At 40.6% G+C, this 16,212-nt stretch overlaps 1 protein-coding gene across 1 annotated transcript; it reads right to left on the reverse strand.

Moving 5' to 3' along the window:
- Positions 1-2,076: 2,076 nt before the first annotated feature.
- rrh (retinal pigment epithelium-derived rhodopsin homolog) lies at positions 2,077-15,881 on the reverse strand. The gene is made up of 7 exons (XM_070864192.1): positions 15,794-15,881; positions 15,183-15,373; positions 9,872-9,971; positions 7,620-7,773; positions 3,081-3,249; positions 2,269-2,447; positions 2,077-2,182 (listed from the first exon to the last, which is right to left on the reverse strand). The coding sequence occupies exons 1-7, from the start codon at positions 15,858-15,860 to the stop codon at positions 2,077-2,079; spliced, it is 966 nt and encodes a 321-aa protein (XP_070720293.1). The 5' UTR covers positions 15,861-15,881.
- Positions 15,882-16,212: the final 331 nt, after the last annotated feature.

Genomic DNA, 16,212 nt, shown 5'->3' on the forward strand with positions numbered 1-16,212 from the left:
CATTGCGAAGTAATCTTCTGCTAGTTGGTTCCAGCGTTTCCTCATTTCTTTTGGTGAAACTTTTTTGTGACCTCTGCTGGTTTTCAGCTCATGCCATCTGGCCTCAATTACAGTAACTAGTGCCTTCACTTCATCCTGTAAGAAATTCTTGGTCTTTGAGCTCTGTTGCATATTGCATTGCAGCTCTGATTTTCCCAACGAGAATTAAAGTTCTCACACACAACTGGTTCTTTAAAAATGGACACATGCAGACCAGGAGGTGTACTGGACATGCGCAACCACAGCAATCACGTCAGAAGGGAGTGAATCATTTTTTCGGTGCAGACATCAGGCTCCACCCCAAGAAGGTAAAGGACAGGCTGCGCAGCGCTAATTTAAAAAAATAGAACGGGGAAACTTGTTACTTATTTTTTGGAGTAGTCGGGGCCAAAATAACCGGGCGTAACTCTGGCAATACACAAAAAAAACGAATTGGGGATATTTGAGCCCAATGTTTCTAAATTAAATAGGGAGAGAAGTGACAAAAAATAAGTTATATTTGAGCAGTGAGTGTAAACTAGAAGCTTATAAAATCACAAGGAAGATTTGAGAAGTTGCAGTAACTCAAGGTAAATACGCCCTTGGCTCTGTTAATGTTTACTCCATGGCTCTGGCTCAAGGGATTGAGAGTTCTTTCATTCATATTTTCCAGAGCTCACTGGACTCGGCTCTTGTTAAAGGATTGGAGTGGAGCAAATGTGATTCTTACTTTTAAAAAGAGGATTAAGTATGAAGAGTCAAATTACAGACCTGTAAAGCAAATTGTTCCAAACTATGATGAGCAATAGTATTAAGGACAGGGGCTAACTAGAGATAACAGCATGGTTTTAGAAGTAGCAGGTCAGGTTTAACCAATTTATTGGATTTATTTTGTGGTTACAAATCTAATGGATTATGGTGAGGTAGTGGATATTATCGACATCAATTTTGAAAAGCATTTGGCACTGTACCGCACAATAGATTTATTCATAAAATAGACAGAAAAGTATCAGGCTGCCCAGATGGCTGGGAGTGGGTTTTGGAGGGCCACATGGTCGTGGGTTTTGGGGGCGGACGGGGTGTTGGGAAAGAGAGACTTTGGGCTAGGAAGGACTGAACTCACCTTGTGGGGAATGGAGAAACGCTTCTGCTTCTCCTCGCCCCGCATTGAATGTCGAAATAAAAACACCTTTTTGGGCCTTTTCTGGTTCCGACTCCTCTTTCCACCAGGTTGGCCCAGCAGGAAAGCTACATCGGCTTCCCTGTTCGGGCCCGTGGTTAAAATAGCAGTCGGGCCCCAATGACATAATTGGAACCTTATCTACATATTTAAAGAAAGACCTTGCCAGTTTCTGGCGGATCTTCCTCTCACCTGCTCAGAAGATCAGGTTAAAATCGTAACCTGGGGGGGGCGGTCAAGAGCTTAAAATTGTCCCTTTCAGTTTTGGTCACCAGGCCTGACTCTACTTTGCTTCCGAGATCAAACCAGATCAGGTGTGTCCATAGTAGTGTGGTTGTAGGCATCTACTGCCATTGATTTTCGTTAGGCAAAGGCTTCAGATAAGTACCTAAAGGAAAACATTTGCAGGGTTATGGGGAAAGGGTTTGGGGAGTAGGACTAGCTGAAGTGCTCTTGCAGAGAGCCAGCACAAGCTTGACGGGCCGAATAGCCTCCTTCTGTGCTGTAACCATTCTATGATTACAGAAAGGATATAAAGTTATTGGAAATAATCTAGAGCTATGAGGCTGATTGCTGTGAGAGGAGTGTATTACGTGGCAAGAGTTTCTACCATGGAATTTTACTCTCTTGTGAAGAGGAGGATGAATTGGGGGCACTTGATAAAGGTCCTTAACATTTTTAAGGGTATGGAGAAATTAGATCTAGGAAAGTTATTCTGTCCAGGGAAGGATTCTAGAACACAGTTTAAAGTTAAGGGTATCAAAGATGATAAGACATTTAGGCAAGATTCTTTTCAGTAGGAATATAAAATAAAGGGGATAATAGGTGACAAGTGGGTTGGTGGAACAGAATATCAGAAGATTTAAGTGTAAAGAATGTTATTCTGTTAAAGGGGCCTGAGAGATGGTCATTGGCAGAGTGTGGCTGATGGTTAAATCCTGTTGAGTCTGACAACGTATCATTGCAATGATGGCTCTCCGGAACCTGTAAAGCAGGAGAAACATCCATGAATATATTCTGGATAAGCAGTTTGCAAAAATGTCTCTTTTTGCAAGGAAGTAGACACTTACTTCGTATTTGCAATGACATAAATGCAGGGATTATAGAAAGTGGAAGACTTGGCAAAAAGTGGAGCTATAATTGCCATTGCAGGTGGAATGAGTTTTGGGTTCCCAAAGGATGACCATAAGCACACAATAGAGTACGGAGACCAAGCCACGAGGAACATCACAATCATCACAACAGACATCTGTGAGAAAAGGAATAGATAGTTATATTTGTTTCATTTATATTCATTATTTCTCTTTTATCCACTGACTCACCATCAAACATAGTCTCGGGGTTGGGACGGGGGGGGGGGGGGGGGGTGGCGGAGACCCAAGCCATAAACTCTTCAGATAAGGAGTAGAAAGTGGCTAATAATGGATGATTGGGGAACACCATGTTTTGAAGGCATAGAATGGGAGGAGAAGCCTTTGGCAATGTACTGACTGTGCTGAGACAACAAAGAATGGTTCACCATGAGAGGGTCGTGCCAGAAATGTGGACTACCGAGCAAAAACAGTGAAGGGGAATGGAGTGGTTGATGTATTATAAACTCAGAAAGGACAAGAAAGGGCAGCTGCCATGTTTGCAGTCACAAGATGTGGTTGATGACTATGGTCAGGCCTTTGTGCTGCAGCTGGATGGAAACCAAACAATGTGTTAGAAGAGAGGAATGAGAGTTGAGGGTAGGATTTTTAAGAAGGGGATGATGACAGCAGTTTTGAAGGTGGCAGAACGATTCTGAACACAGACCCAAATCTCCATTAGATTTCACCATTTTATTTGATTTTTATCTAAGATATTGTAATTGAATTGTGAAAAAGAGTATCTTTCTTACCTTTGTTACATCTAGTTGGTCTGACCAATCCAAGGTTATATTTTCCAGACCATCATGGTGTGTAAATCTTTTCATTGTCTTTGACACGTTGTAATAGCAGAAGAACATGATCGATAGTGGCACCATAAAATTAACTGCAATTACTGTCATGGTATAGGAAACAAATAGCCTGGGAACAAAGCCAGGCAATAAATCAGACCAATTCTCAATGTTTGGTTGATATTGTAACTATTCTTTAAATGGACAGTTATGCCTCATTTTTTAAACTCAATAATGCAAACTCCATATCTACAGATTGGTCTGGATCCAGCTCAACTCCAAGATCTGAAATAGATTAACTCAGAGATGAGAGGAGAAAGCAGAAGCAGGGAATCCCCATCAAAAATACATGGAATGTAAAAAAAAACATTTACACTTCTGCCCTTCCATGTACTTGGTATTCTCCCTATCTATCATGCCTGGCATGCACCATCTGCCTGAAAAGCTGTGGGAGAAGATAAAGAACAGGAAAACAGAAAAAAATGCGACACCTTAGCTAAAATAATGATAAAAGTTCCACATAACGGAATGATCGGCAAAGGCAGTGGAGGCCATATTATTCCAATTTATCCATCATCTGTTTACAAATGAAACAAAGATATGAAAATGGCCACATACTCCAGAGCAGTATAAAGATAATTATTTAATAGTTTTACTCTAAAGTTCTTCAATTTATATTGACAACTGAATGGTCCGTATTTTGCGTTGAGAATAATGGTAAAGCTAACAGCGCTCACCGTTATTGTGGAGTAAGTTGGACAGCAATTTCTGGAGTACGCACATATGCAGTTAAATGCGGAAATCCAGAAGTTGCTGTCCGAGTTACTCTATTCCTCTACAGGGTGTGCTGTAACAGTACCTTGACGATAGACTGCATTGAATTCCATGTAAGGGTGTGAAGTTGCGGTACTTGACCACTAGATATCCACTAAACACAGCATAAAATAGCAAGATAAGTCACAATTACTGCCAAAAATCCTCTCTGGCACTGAAAATTTAATTTTAGAAGTGTAGAGTCTCATTCCTTCAGAATTTAATTAGTGCTGGAGAATTTAAAAAGATTTAACTGAAAATAATTTTTTTTAAACTTTTTTTTCTGTCTTTTATCTCTCTCTCATAATTCCATTTTTCATTCCCTCTCTTTATTTCACTTTCTCTATATGATTTAAATCTAATTTATAATTCCTGGTTAGATTCGGAGTGTCTCTTGAGGATTCTTCAATCTGATTGCTTGAAAAGCCTCTCATGTTTTTGCCCTGCTCACACACACCACAGGTCCCCGATAGAGGGTGCCATGCTGGATCAGATGCCTGATAACAGCAAGTCGCCGCTTAAAACTGTGAAAGTTGTGTGGGCAGCCGTCAGTATAGTGAACGGTGAGCACCGTTCCTTCACAAAATCCAGGCCGATGTCTTGTAAGCATAAATCGAGCATGCAGTTGGCAAATATGAATGTTCTAATCTTAACTAGTTCTGATATAAAAGTATCGCACCCCTAGGATGGAATTCATAATGACCTAATTGGAGCAATAATAGGCTAGAAATGTCTGTTGGTGATATCAGCAGACAAATCCTCAATGTATTCATATGAAACTCCTCTGCTATTTTAATAGTGGCTTCAACCCATTTTATTATGACCAGGTATTCACCTCTGTCAAAATAGTGGACAAAGGAAGTTGCAAATAAGTTAAGCACCTGTACGTTAATATTGTTAACAGTAATTTCTATCCTTCTGTATTTGCAAGTTCAGAACATGGTAGCATATATATAGCCTTTCCAATCGTAAATAAACAAGAGTGAACTAGCATTAAACACATAAGAATGAGCCAGCATGCTCACTTTCACCTCTTGAGCATAGATTTGAATTCAGACAGATGATGGAATGAAAATCTTCACTCTTTGTGGTCCCTAAGTTTTGGTAATTTAATTTTGTTTAATTAAAGGGTTACGAGTCAATTGCATGAAAATATCCTGAATTTTCCAATGAACGTCCAGTCTCTTAAGTCAGAATGATGACTACTGTGGGAAATGGAACAATCCACATTGATGCAGCAAGGATGCTCATTCCAAAATTGGGGTACAGGAAAATTGTTGGAGTAAAACAGGGAAGAGGGGCTCCGCCTCTGATTTTTATACTGGATGTTACAAGTGGGAAAGTGCTTCATTTCCCAGATGAGGGGAAAACAAGGTGTTGCTGTTCCTGACCACAATTTGAGTGACCACTGCTATAAATGGCATGTGTGAATTTTGGCTTGGATAGATTCAGGCTCGACTGTAATGCTTCAATAATAAAAGCCATTTAACCCCCACTGTCAAGGGTCAGAAATGAAGGATGATGACTTGGGAAATGTGGAAATGGCTGAGGGAAATGTGGAAATGGCTGAGGGAAATGTGGAAATTGGCTGAGACCTTAAACAATTATTTTGCTTCGGTCTTCACAGTGGAAGACACAAAAACCATGCCAAAAATTGCTGGTCACGGGAATGTGGGAAGGGAGGACCTTGAGACAATCACTATCACTAGGGGGGTAGTGCTGAACAGGCTAATGGGACTCAAGGTAGACAAGTCCCCTGGTCCTGATGAAATGCATCCCAGGGTATTGAAAGAGATGGCGGAAGTTATAGCAGATGCATTCGTTATAATCTACCAAAATTCTCTGGACTCTGGGGAGATACCAGTGGATTAGAAAGCAGCTAATGTAACGCCTCTGTTTAAAAAAGGGGGCAGACAAAAGGCAGGTAACTATAGGCCGGTGAGTTTAACATCTGTAGTGGGGAAAATGCTTGAAGCTATCAATAAGGAAGAAATAACGAGACATCTAGATCGGTATAGTGCAATCAAGCAGGCGCAGCATGGATTGATGAAGGGGAAATCATGTTTAACTAATTTACTGGAATTCTTTGAGGATATAATGAGCATGGTGGATAGAGGTGTACCAATGGATGTGGCGTATTTAGATTTCCAAAAGACATTTGATAAGGTACCACACAAAAGGTTACTGCAGAAGATAAAGGTACGCGGAGTCAGAGGAAATGTATTAGCATGGATCAAGAATTGGCTGGCTAACAGAAAGCAGAGAGTCGGGATAAATGGGTCCTTTTCGGGTTGGAAATTAGTGGTTAGTGGTGTGCCACAGGGATCGGTGCTGGGACCACAACTGTTTACAATATACATAGATGACCTGGAAGAGGGGACCGAGTGTAGTGTAACAAAATTTGCAGATGACACAAAGATTAGTGGGAAAGCAGGTTGTGTAGAGGACACAGAGAGGCTGCAAAGAGATTTAGATAGGTTAAGCGAATGGGCTAAGGTTTAGCAGATGGAATACAATGTCGAAAAATGTGAAGTCATCCACCTTGGAAAAAAAAACAGTAAAAGGGAATATTACTTGAATGGGAAGAAATTACAACATGCTGCGGTGCAGCGGGACCTGGGGGTCTTGTGCATGAATCCCAAAAAGTTAGTTTGCAGGTGCAGCAGGTAATCAGGAAGGCGAATGGAATGTTGGCCTTCATTGCGAGAGGGATGGAGTACAAAAGCAGGGAGGTCCTGCTGCAACTGTACAGGATATTGGTGAGGCCGCACCTGGAGTACTGCATGCAGTTTTGGTCACCTTACTTAAGGAAGGATATACTAGCTTTGGAGGGGGTACAGAGACGATTCACTAGGCTGATTCCGGAGATGAGGGGGTTACCTTATGATGAGAGATTGAGTAGACTGGGTCTTTACTCGTTGGAGTTCAGAAGGATGAGAGGTGATCTTATAGAAACATTTAAAATAATGAAAGGGATAGACAAGATAGAGGCAGAGAGGTTGTTTCCACTGGTCGGGGAGACTAGAACTAGGGGGCAGAGCCTCAAAATACGGGGGAGCCAATTTAAAACCGAGTTGAGAAGGAATTTCTTCTCCCAGAGGGTTGTGAATCTGTGGAATTCTCTGCCCAAGGAAGCAGTTGAGGCTAGCTCATTGAATGTATTCAAATCACAGATAGATAGATTTTTAACCAATAAGAGAATTAAGGGTTATGGGGAGCGGGCGGGTAAGTGGAGCTGAGTCCACGGCCAGATCAGCCATGATCTTTTTGAATGGCGGAGCAGGCTCGAGGGGCTAGATGACCTACTCCTGTTCCTAATTCTTATGTTCTTAAGTTCTTAAGTTCTTATGTTCTTATGTTCTTATGGGTGAGGTACTGGAGTGTAATCAGCAGAACCAAACCTCAGCATGTGACAGCACCTTTCAGTGAGAAGGGAAGAAAATGGGGGGCGGGGAAATAAATGGTTTTACTCATAAATGTAGATATAATTTTTGATTGAAAGCATTCCCCCGAGGTAATATTTCCCATTAAATAGTGTGTGTGTGTTTATTTGAATTTCAATGTCCGAAATAGAGGATTTATTTTGGGGGAAAAGTGCAAGCACTAATGTGAGGTTTAATGTTGATTTATAAGATCAATGTTTTAATTAAAACAAATATGAAGCGAAGAAAACAGAAGAAAACTTACGAATCATTGTTCCTCCAATTAATGGTACATGTAGCTCCTGTTGGATCTGGAGCATAGCTCGCCCAACCCATTACTGGCATCAGAGCCCAGAACAGGCCATTCACCCAGGCAACTGTGATCAGAACTGTGTAGGTGGCACTGGTCATTTTTCTTCCTGTTAAACACATTTATAGATGAATGGACCACTTCAGTTGATTACACAGCTACAGACAACTCAACATATTTACAAAATAATACATATTGTCAGATGTGACCACAAGACTATGCTACAACATGCAATTTACTTGAATTAATTCATTATTTTATATAATACAACTGCACTGTGCTGGGGAAATGGCGACATATGGATTTGTGTCCAGGATTTCCCCATATGGTGAGTTTCTCATATCACCTGTGGCTTTTGGGGAAGACACCAAAAGGAAAGCAGGCACATCACCACAGGAAGGGAAAGAAAAATGACATGGCCGTTCAATTTGGACCATTCTCACAAAATCTCAGAGTCTGTACTGACAGAGGCTTGGGACCAGGTCTCTTACCCACAGCATAGTGCAAGGAATAATGTTTGACCCATAGGTACCTGAATACAGAAATAAACTAGGAAATTGGTACAAATGAGGAGAGGAGCAAACAAAATTCCAAGATTCCATCTCTGGCCTGTATTATACCTCTGAGATTGGGAAATGTTGGTGCTCAGAGGGACCTGGATGTCCTTGTACACGAATCACTGAAAGTTAACATTCAGGAACAGCAAGCAATTAAGAAAGCAAATGGTATGTTGGCCTTTATTACAAGAGGATTTGAGTATAAGAGTAAAGACATCTTACTGCAATTATATACAGCCCTGATGAGACCGCACCTGGAGTATTATGTACAGTTTTGGTCATCCTTACCTAAGGAAGGATATACTTGCCATCGAGGGAGTGCAACAAAAGTTCATCAGACTGATTCCTGGGATGGGGGAGAATTGTCCAACAGTGAGAGATTAAGTAGACTAGGTCTATATTCTCTAGAGTTTAGAAGAATGAGAGGTGATTAATTGTGCATGAAACACAAAAGGATGGTATGCAGGTACAGCAAATGATCAGGAAGGCCAATGGTATCTTGGCCTTTATTGCAAAGGAGATGGAGTATAAAAGCAGGGAAGTCTTGCTACAACTATACAAGGTATTGGTGAGGCCACACCTGGAATACTGCATGCAGTTTTGATTTCCATAATGACGAAAGGATATACTTGCTTTGGAGGCTGTTCAGAGAAGGTTCTCTAGGTTGATTCCGGGGATGAGGGGGTTGACTTATAAGGAAAGGTTGAGTAGGTTGGGTCTCTACTCATTGGAGTTCAGAAGAATGAGAGGTGATCTTATCGAAACATATAAGATTATGAGGGGGCTTGACAAAGTGGATGCAGAGAGGATGTTTCCACTGATGGGGGTGACTAGAACTAGAGGGCATAATCTTAGAATAAGGGGCCACCCATTTAAAACAGATCAAGAGGAATTTCTTCTCAGATGGTTGTGAATCTGTGGAATTTGTTGTCTCGGAGAGCTGTGGAAGCTGGGACATTGAATAAATCTAAGACAGAAATAGACAGTTTCTTGAGCGATAAGGGGATAAGAGGTTATGGGGAGCGGGCGGAGAAGTGGAGCTGAATCCATGATCAGCCATGATCTTATTAAATGGCGGAGCAGCCTCGAGGGGCCGTATGTCCTACTCCTATTCCTATTTCTTATGTTCTTATGTAATCTCATTAAAACATACAAAATTCTTACAGGGCTTGACAGGGTAGATGCAGGGAGGATGTTTCTCTGGCTGGGGAGCCTAGAACCAGGGGTCAAAGTCTCAGAATAAGGGGTCGGCCATTTAGGACTGAGATGAGGAGAAATTTCTTCACTCAGAGGATGGTGAATCTTTGGAATTCTCTACCCCAGAGGGCTGTGAGGGCTCAGTTGTAGAGTATATTCAAGACAGAGATCGATAGATTTGGGGACATTAAGGGAATCAAGAGATATGGGGATAGTGCAGGAAAGTGGAATTGAGGGAGAAGATCAGCCATAATATTATTGAATGGTGGAGCAGGCTCAAGGGGCCGAATGGCCTACTTCTGCTCCTATTTCTTATGTTCTTATATTATCACTGGACCATTCTCATTTGATGCCATTTTGTTAAGGATAAGATACAGTATGAAAATGTTCAGGAATTCACAGCAATATAAATACCTTGACTATACCATAACTAAGCTATGACTATAGCTTTACCTATTTCAGGCTTACTAATCATCAGGTACCGGTCAATAGCGACTATCGTAAGTAACCCAATGCTTGCCATCCCAAAAAAGATATTTAGAGCTGCATAAGCCTGAAAGAAAGCAGACATGGTTAAAACAGATGAAGGAAATGCATACAATCTAATAGAAACAATTGTTTGGGGATTGTTGGGGACGATGTCCTTCAGATGACATGCTAAAATGACTTCCATGTGACTGTTCTGCTAGTTCAGGTGGAAATTAAAGATCCTATGCCAATATTCGAAAAGGATAGCGATCTGCCAATGTTCTTCAATTAATCCATTGTATATGGAATTCTTTGTGATGAGAGATATGATATCAATGCAAGTCTCTCTACAGTTCAATTTTATTCATTTCAAGATTCCCTTATCCTATATGTTAAAGTGTCAGCTATGGCTCAGTTGGTGGCACTCTCACCTGAGTCAGAAGGTCCTGGGTTCAAGTCCCACTCCAGAGACTTCAGCACAAAAATCTAGGCTGACGCTCCAGTGCAGTGCTGAAGGAATGCTGCGCTGTCGGAGGCACCATCTTTCAGATGAGGCATTAAATCGAGGCCCCGTCTGCTCTCTCAGATAGACGTAAAAGATCCCATGGCACTATTTTGAAGAAGACCAGGGGAATTATCCCCAGTATCCTGGCCAATACTTAACCCTCAACATCACTAAAAAACAGATTATCTGGTCATTATCACTTTGCTGTTTGTGGGAGCTTGCTGTCCGTAAATTAGCTTCCGCGTTTCCTACATTACAACAATGACTACACTTCAAAAGCACTTCATTGGCTATAAAGGGCTTTGGGATGTCCGGTACTCATGAAAGGCACTATATAAATGCAAGTCTTTTTTTATATAAAAACTAATATTTGTAATATTTGTGTGGAAGAATATCAGTGGTAATAAAATTATGTTTTCAGTAAAGTTACAATATATGATGACGTATATCTTTCAGCGTTTTAGTATCCCAAGCAAAGGTTAAATAAATTACAGCAACTAATGTTAAAAAAGAACTGACTGTTCTTTTTTTATTTGTACTGGAACTTTCAACTTCGGCAGAAGTGTAAGACGTGCAATATTGGATTGGCCGCTCGTTATACACCCCGCCCGATTTTCAAATCAAAGGAAAGGAAAATTGAGCGGGTGCATGAAGGGCACCTCATCCAATATCGTGCATTTTATGCCCCACAGAAGCTGAAGGTTCCTCCCTTGATCGTGGGATGTGGGCAACACTGGCAAGGCCACGTTTATTGCCCATCCTTAGTTAGCCTGAGAATATGGTGATGGACAGTCTACTTGAAACGCTGCAGTCCTTATAATGACCATGTTCGCACAATGGTATTAGATTGGGAATTTCAGGATATTAACTCAATGACAATGAAGCAATGGTGATTTATGTCCAAGTCAGGATGATATGTGACTTGGAGGAGAACTTGCGGGTGATGGTACTCCTTCGCATTTAGCATGACTCTTCATATTTTATAGGCATACCTTCTAGTCCTACTATTACAATCCATTTTGAATATCTCCTTCAAATCTACTATATATAGTCTTTCTGAGCTAATGTTTCTCAAAATGAATAACCCTAATTCTCTAAGTCTAATTCTTATAACTAAGAAAACTACGTTTCAGCAGCATCCTTCATGTCTCATTCTGCATCCTCTCTGGGGACCAAAACTGGACACAATGCACTAAGTGTGGACATACCAAAGCTTTACATAACAAATGTATAGTGTTATTAGACTTGTACTTTATTGGTCTCGCAATATTTTCCAGAATTCCATTTGATTTCCCGAGAACTACCTTATATTTGCATGTGAAACTTTAGCAACTGACCAATTATTATCACTTGCGTTGAGTGGCTGACCCCATTCATACAACATAGCACTTCTCCACATTAAATGTCATCTGCCATTTATAAGTTCATTCTATTAAATAAGCTAGAAGCCTCCTCCTTACTGCCAACCCTTGTAGATTTTTCTGTATCATTTAATAGCGTTGTCAATGCCCTGCTCAAGATCATGAATAAAAGCGAACAAACAACCCAACACAGAGCCTTGAGAAACCTCACTCATTGCTCAGCCCCAATTCAAACTCTTCTCATTAATAACTACTGCTTATGAAATTTTAACCGATTCCCAATCAATTTTGCTATTTCTCCATTAATACCCTGATATCCTTTTTTCTAATAATCATCTGTGCAGCTTAATTAAAAGTCTGCTTGAAGATTCAATCTAGGTACATTCCCATAAGGGGTAGAAGGGAGGGAAACCAAAGCCAGAGTTCCCTGGACGACGAAGGAGTTGGAGAGTAGGATGAAGCAGGCATATGATAGATTTCAGCTTGATAATACAAGGGAGAATTAGGCTGAATATAAAAAGTACTGAGAGGAAGTGAAAAAGGAAATACAAGGGGAAAAGAGACATTATGAGAGTAGATTGATGGCTAACATAAAAGGGAATCCAAAGACAAATTCTATAAGCATATTAACAGTAAAAGGATTGTCAGAGGAGGGATGGGGCCAATTAAAGGGACCAAAATGGAGATTATTGGTGGAGGCAGAAGGCATGGCTGAGGTATTAAATGAGCATATCTCATCGGTGTTTACCAAGGAAGAGGACTTTGCAAAAGCTACTGTAATCGAGGAGGTTGCTGTGATACTGGATGAGATAAAAATAGATTAAGAGGAGGTACTAGACAGGCTGGCGGTAATTAAAGTGGATAAGTCACCCGGTCCAGACGGGATGTATCCTAGGTTGCTGAGGGAAATAAGGGTAGACATTGCGAAGTTGCCGGCCACAATCTTCCAATCCTCCTTAGGTACAGGTGTGCTGCCAGACGACTGGAGGATTGCAAATATTACAGCTTGTTCAAAAAAGGGAGAGAAGGATAAACCTGGCAATTACAGGTCAGTTAGTTTAACGTCAGTGGTGGGGAAGCTTTTAGAAAAAATTATCCAGGAGAAAATTAACAGCCATTTGCTCAAGTATGAACTAATAAAGGAGAGCCAGCACAGATTTGTTGTTTGACTACCTTGATTGAGTTTTTTGATGAGGTAACAGAGAGGGTGGGTGAGGGCAGTGTAGTTGATTTTGTGAACATGGATTTTCAAAAGGCATTTGATAAAATACCACATATTAGGTTTGTTAGCAAAATTGAAGCCCATGGGATAAAAGGGGCAGTAGCAGTATGGATTCAAAATTGGCTCAGGGATCGAATACGGAGGGGGAGAAATTCCATAGCGTCCCAATTAGAGCTGGGAACCGACTCGGTGTGGGAGTTCCTGCGCCCGGTGCAGAAGTTCCGCCCCACCCACAAAATTGCAGTTAGCGCCCCTCCGAGGAAGTGGAGTGCAATCTCGCACGCTGCACTTCCTCTTGGGGCAGGTTCCGGGGTGACACTGGGGCGCGATCGGCAGCGCTTCGCGGATGCTCCGCGTAGTGCTGACACGTTTCAACGCCCCTCCCCTTCAGTTAAAGAGGAGGACCGCTGCGCACTCTACTGGGCCTCCACTAGCTACCAGGGTGGCGTGATGCTGAGGCCCCAGCCCGGCACCCAAAACAAAGTGCCGGCTGTACGATGGCAGCTCGGACCGCACAATAGAAGAAGTATTTGAAATGCATTAATGATTGGGACTTATGCTAAACCTATATAAAACGCTGATGGAATGGGTGGACACATAGCAGATGAAATTCAATACAGCAAAATGTGAGGTGATACATTTTGATTGGAAGAATGAGACTATACAAGCTAAATGGTACAATTTTAAAAGGGGTGCAAGATGAGAGACCCGAGGGTCTTTGTGCACAAATCTTTGATGATGACAGGACAGGTCAACAAAGCAGTTAATAAATCATATGGGATCCTGGGCTTTATAAATAGAGGCATGGAGTACAAAAGCCAGGAAGTTATGCTAAACCTATATAAAACACTCGTGTTGTGTCCAATTCTGGGCACCACACTTTCGGAAGGACGTGAAGGCTTTGTAGAGGGTACAAAGAGATTTACTAGAATGGTTCCAGGGATGAGGGATTAGCGATAAGTGGATGGATTGGAGAATCTAGGGTTGTTCTCCTTAGAGTAGGGACAGATAAGATGAGATTTGATAGATGTGTCTAAAATCATGAAGAATTTTGATAGACTAACTAAAGAAAAACTGTTTCCAATGGCTGAAGAGGGCACAGATTTAAGGTGATTGGCATAAGTGGATGGATTGGAGAATCTAGGGTTGTTCTCCTTAGAGTAGGGACAGATAAGATGAGATTTGATAGTTGTGTCTAAAATCATGAAGAATTTTGATAGACTAACTGAAGAAAAACTGTTTCCAATGGCTAAAGAGGGCACAGATTTAAGGTGGTTCACTAGTAGCTTTCAAAAGGGAATTGATAAATACTTGAAGCAGAAAAAACTGCAAGGGTATGAGGAAAGAGCTGGGGAGTGCGGCTAACTGCATTGCTCTATGAAAGAGCTGGTGCAGACTCGATGGGTTGAATGTCTTCCTTCTGTGCTGTTCTAGTCTATGATTCTATGATTCTATCTGTCATAGTTACTGCCTCAAAAAATGCAAGTCAAGTTAGTGAGGCATGACTTGGTACTACTAAAGCCATTAGTTTGCCCAAATAACTGTGGTATTCTCTTGTGTGCGTTTATTGAAAGCTGCTCAGTATGTAAATCAAACATTTATCAGCACGACCTGAGGACGTATAAAGGTCCTGTAACACAGGTGAATTAAGTGAGGGAGTTTGAAATTTATTGTTAATCAACATATCTCAAATACGATTAAATAATCCTTTTGTTTAACTTCTTACGATATAGCATTTTCACAAGGATACAAGTAATTTTACATGTATTCTGAAGAGAACAGCTAATGTTCATGCATGCATTTTAATTGGTATGAAAATTATTATTCTCTGTCGTTCTCCACCACCACGAGAAAAGCAAAAGCGTACTTTTTATACTCTTGTACGAAAGAAAATTCTACATGTCCTTCATTTGTAAATTGGAATAGATGTACTTTTGTTTCAATTATATGAATGCATTATTTTGGATTAGGTTACTTCAGGTGATAGTACTTAAGTTTATTTTTCTGATTCACTACAGTAAAAGAATTATCATACCGAATCGGAGTGGAGAGGAGAGAGGAAGAGGGAGAAAATGAGATACAAGTTGCCAAAATAATTCTTCAATGAGGAAATTATAATAATGAAGAGAAATGAATACATTTTACAAATACTGCAAGAATGTTTTTTCTCTCTTATATCAACAATAGATTTTCTGTCAGCAAACTGACCTGACAGCCCGAATGACCAAACTTCCAGCTACCATGCAGGTCTGAAGCGGCTGACATTGGGTAGCCAATGGCACTCACCCCAATGTCAGTGAAAGCCAGATTCACGATAATTGCGTTGGTTGCTGTGCGGAACTCCTTGAACTTCACAAACATAATTAGCACTATTATGTTGCTGAATAGACTTAATACTCCTGCAATGAAACACAATGACAAGTTTCTCATTAATGTTTCCACTATAATCAAGATAAACATCACATTTAAGATTTGCACAGCTGTAGCTTGTTAACAATGACATCAAGCCTTCACATAGTATAAATGGGGAAAATGAAAAACAAAGTTGATTTTTTAGTGCCAATTTCAACTTATTGTCACTATTATATATTATAAGTTAGTTAAAAATATATTTCATAAATATGTGCAGTATTTCTTGTTCCACAGTGCAATCCATTTCTATGTAGAAAACTTAGTGTGGCTAATTACATTTCATTATTGGCCCAAAGTAAAAATTTCATTGAATACTCTTGTTTGCATCTTAAGCAGCAACATGTTTCGATCTTTTCAATCAACATTTTGTTTACTGTTCATAACTACTTTTAAACAAGATCAAATACCTGCAGTTATCAAATAAGCCGCAATAATGTTATGCTCCGTCTGAGAGAAGACAGATTCGGGTTCCATTTCAGTGGAGTCTGCAGAGTAATTGAAGGTAGTATTCCCGGAGAGGTTTTCCAAAGCACCTTCCATTACAGTGGTTAGAAAACTGTTATGATTCCAATAAAACTGGAGAAAGATTCTGTTTTTATCTATTCAATGGTAAAAATGGAGACAAAGGCCTGCCACCAAACCACAAAGGCTTTCCGTTACTGTGGCTGCCAAAGGTTAATTGGATCAACCAGTGAAAGGGATTTAAATCTGCAACTCAAACCCCTTGTTACTTGAACAATGAGCACCATTTTACTATACAGAGAATTACTTGAACAAGATTTAAGTCACATGCTGCTTTTTTCTCCTTACAATAAATATATTGTAC

This window comes from Pristiophorus japonicus, chromosome 2 (assembly GCF_044704955.1).
Source record: "Pristiophorus japonicus isolate sPriJap1 chromosome 2, sPriJap1.hap1, whole genome shotgun sequence".
In the NCBI taxonomy this organism is placed as follows: domain Eukaryota; kingdom Metazoa; phylum Chordata; class Chondrichthyes; family Pristiophoridae; genus Pristiophorus; species Pristiophorus japonicus.

Excerpts from the sequence above, each read along its gene's own strand:
- rrh (XM_070864192.1), bottom strand. The coding sequence starts at position 15,860 with ATGGAACCCGAATCTGTCTTCTCTCAGACGGAGCATAACATTATTGCG. Across the intron at positions 9,972-15,182 it reads TTGGTCATTCGGGCTGTCAG|GCTTATGCAGCTCTAAATAT; the intron begins GTCAGTTTGCTG and ends GCTTTCTTTCAG. Across the intron at positions 2,448-3,080 it reads ACCAACTAGATGTAACAAAG|ATGTCTGTTGTGATGATTGT; the intron begins GTAAGAAAGATA and ends CTTTTCTCACAG.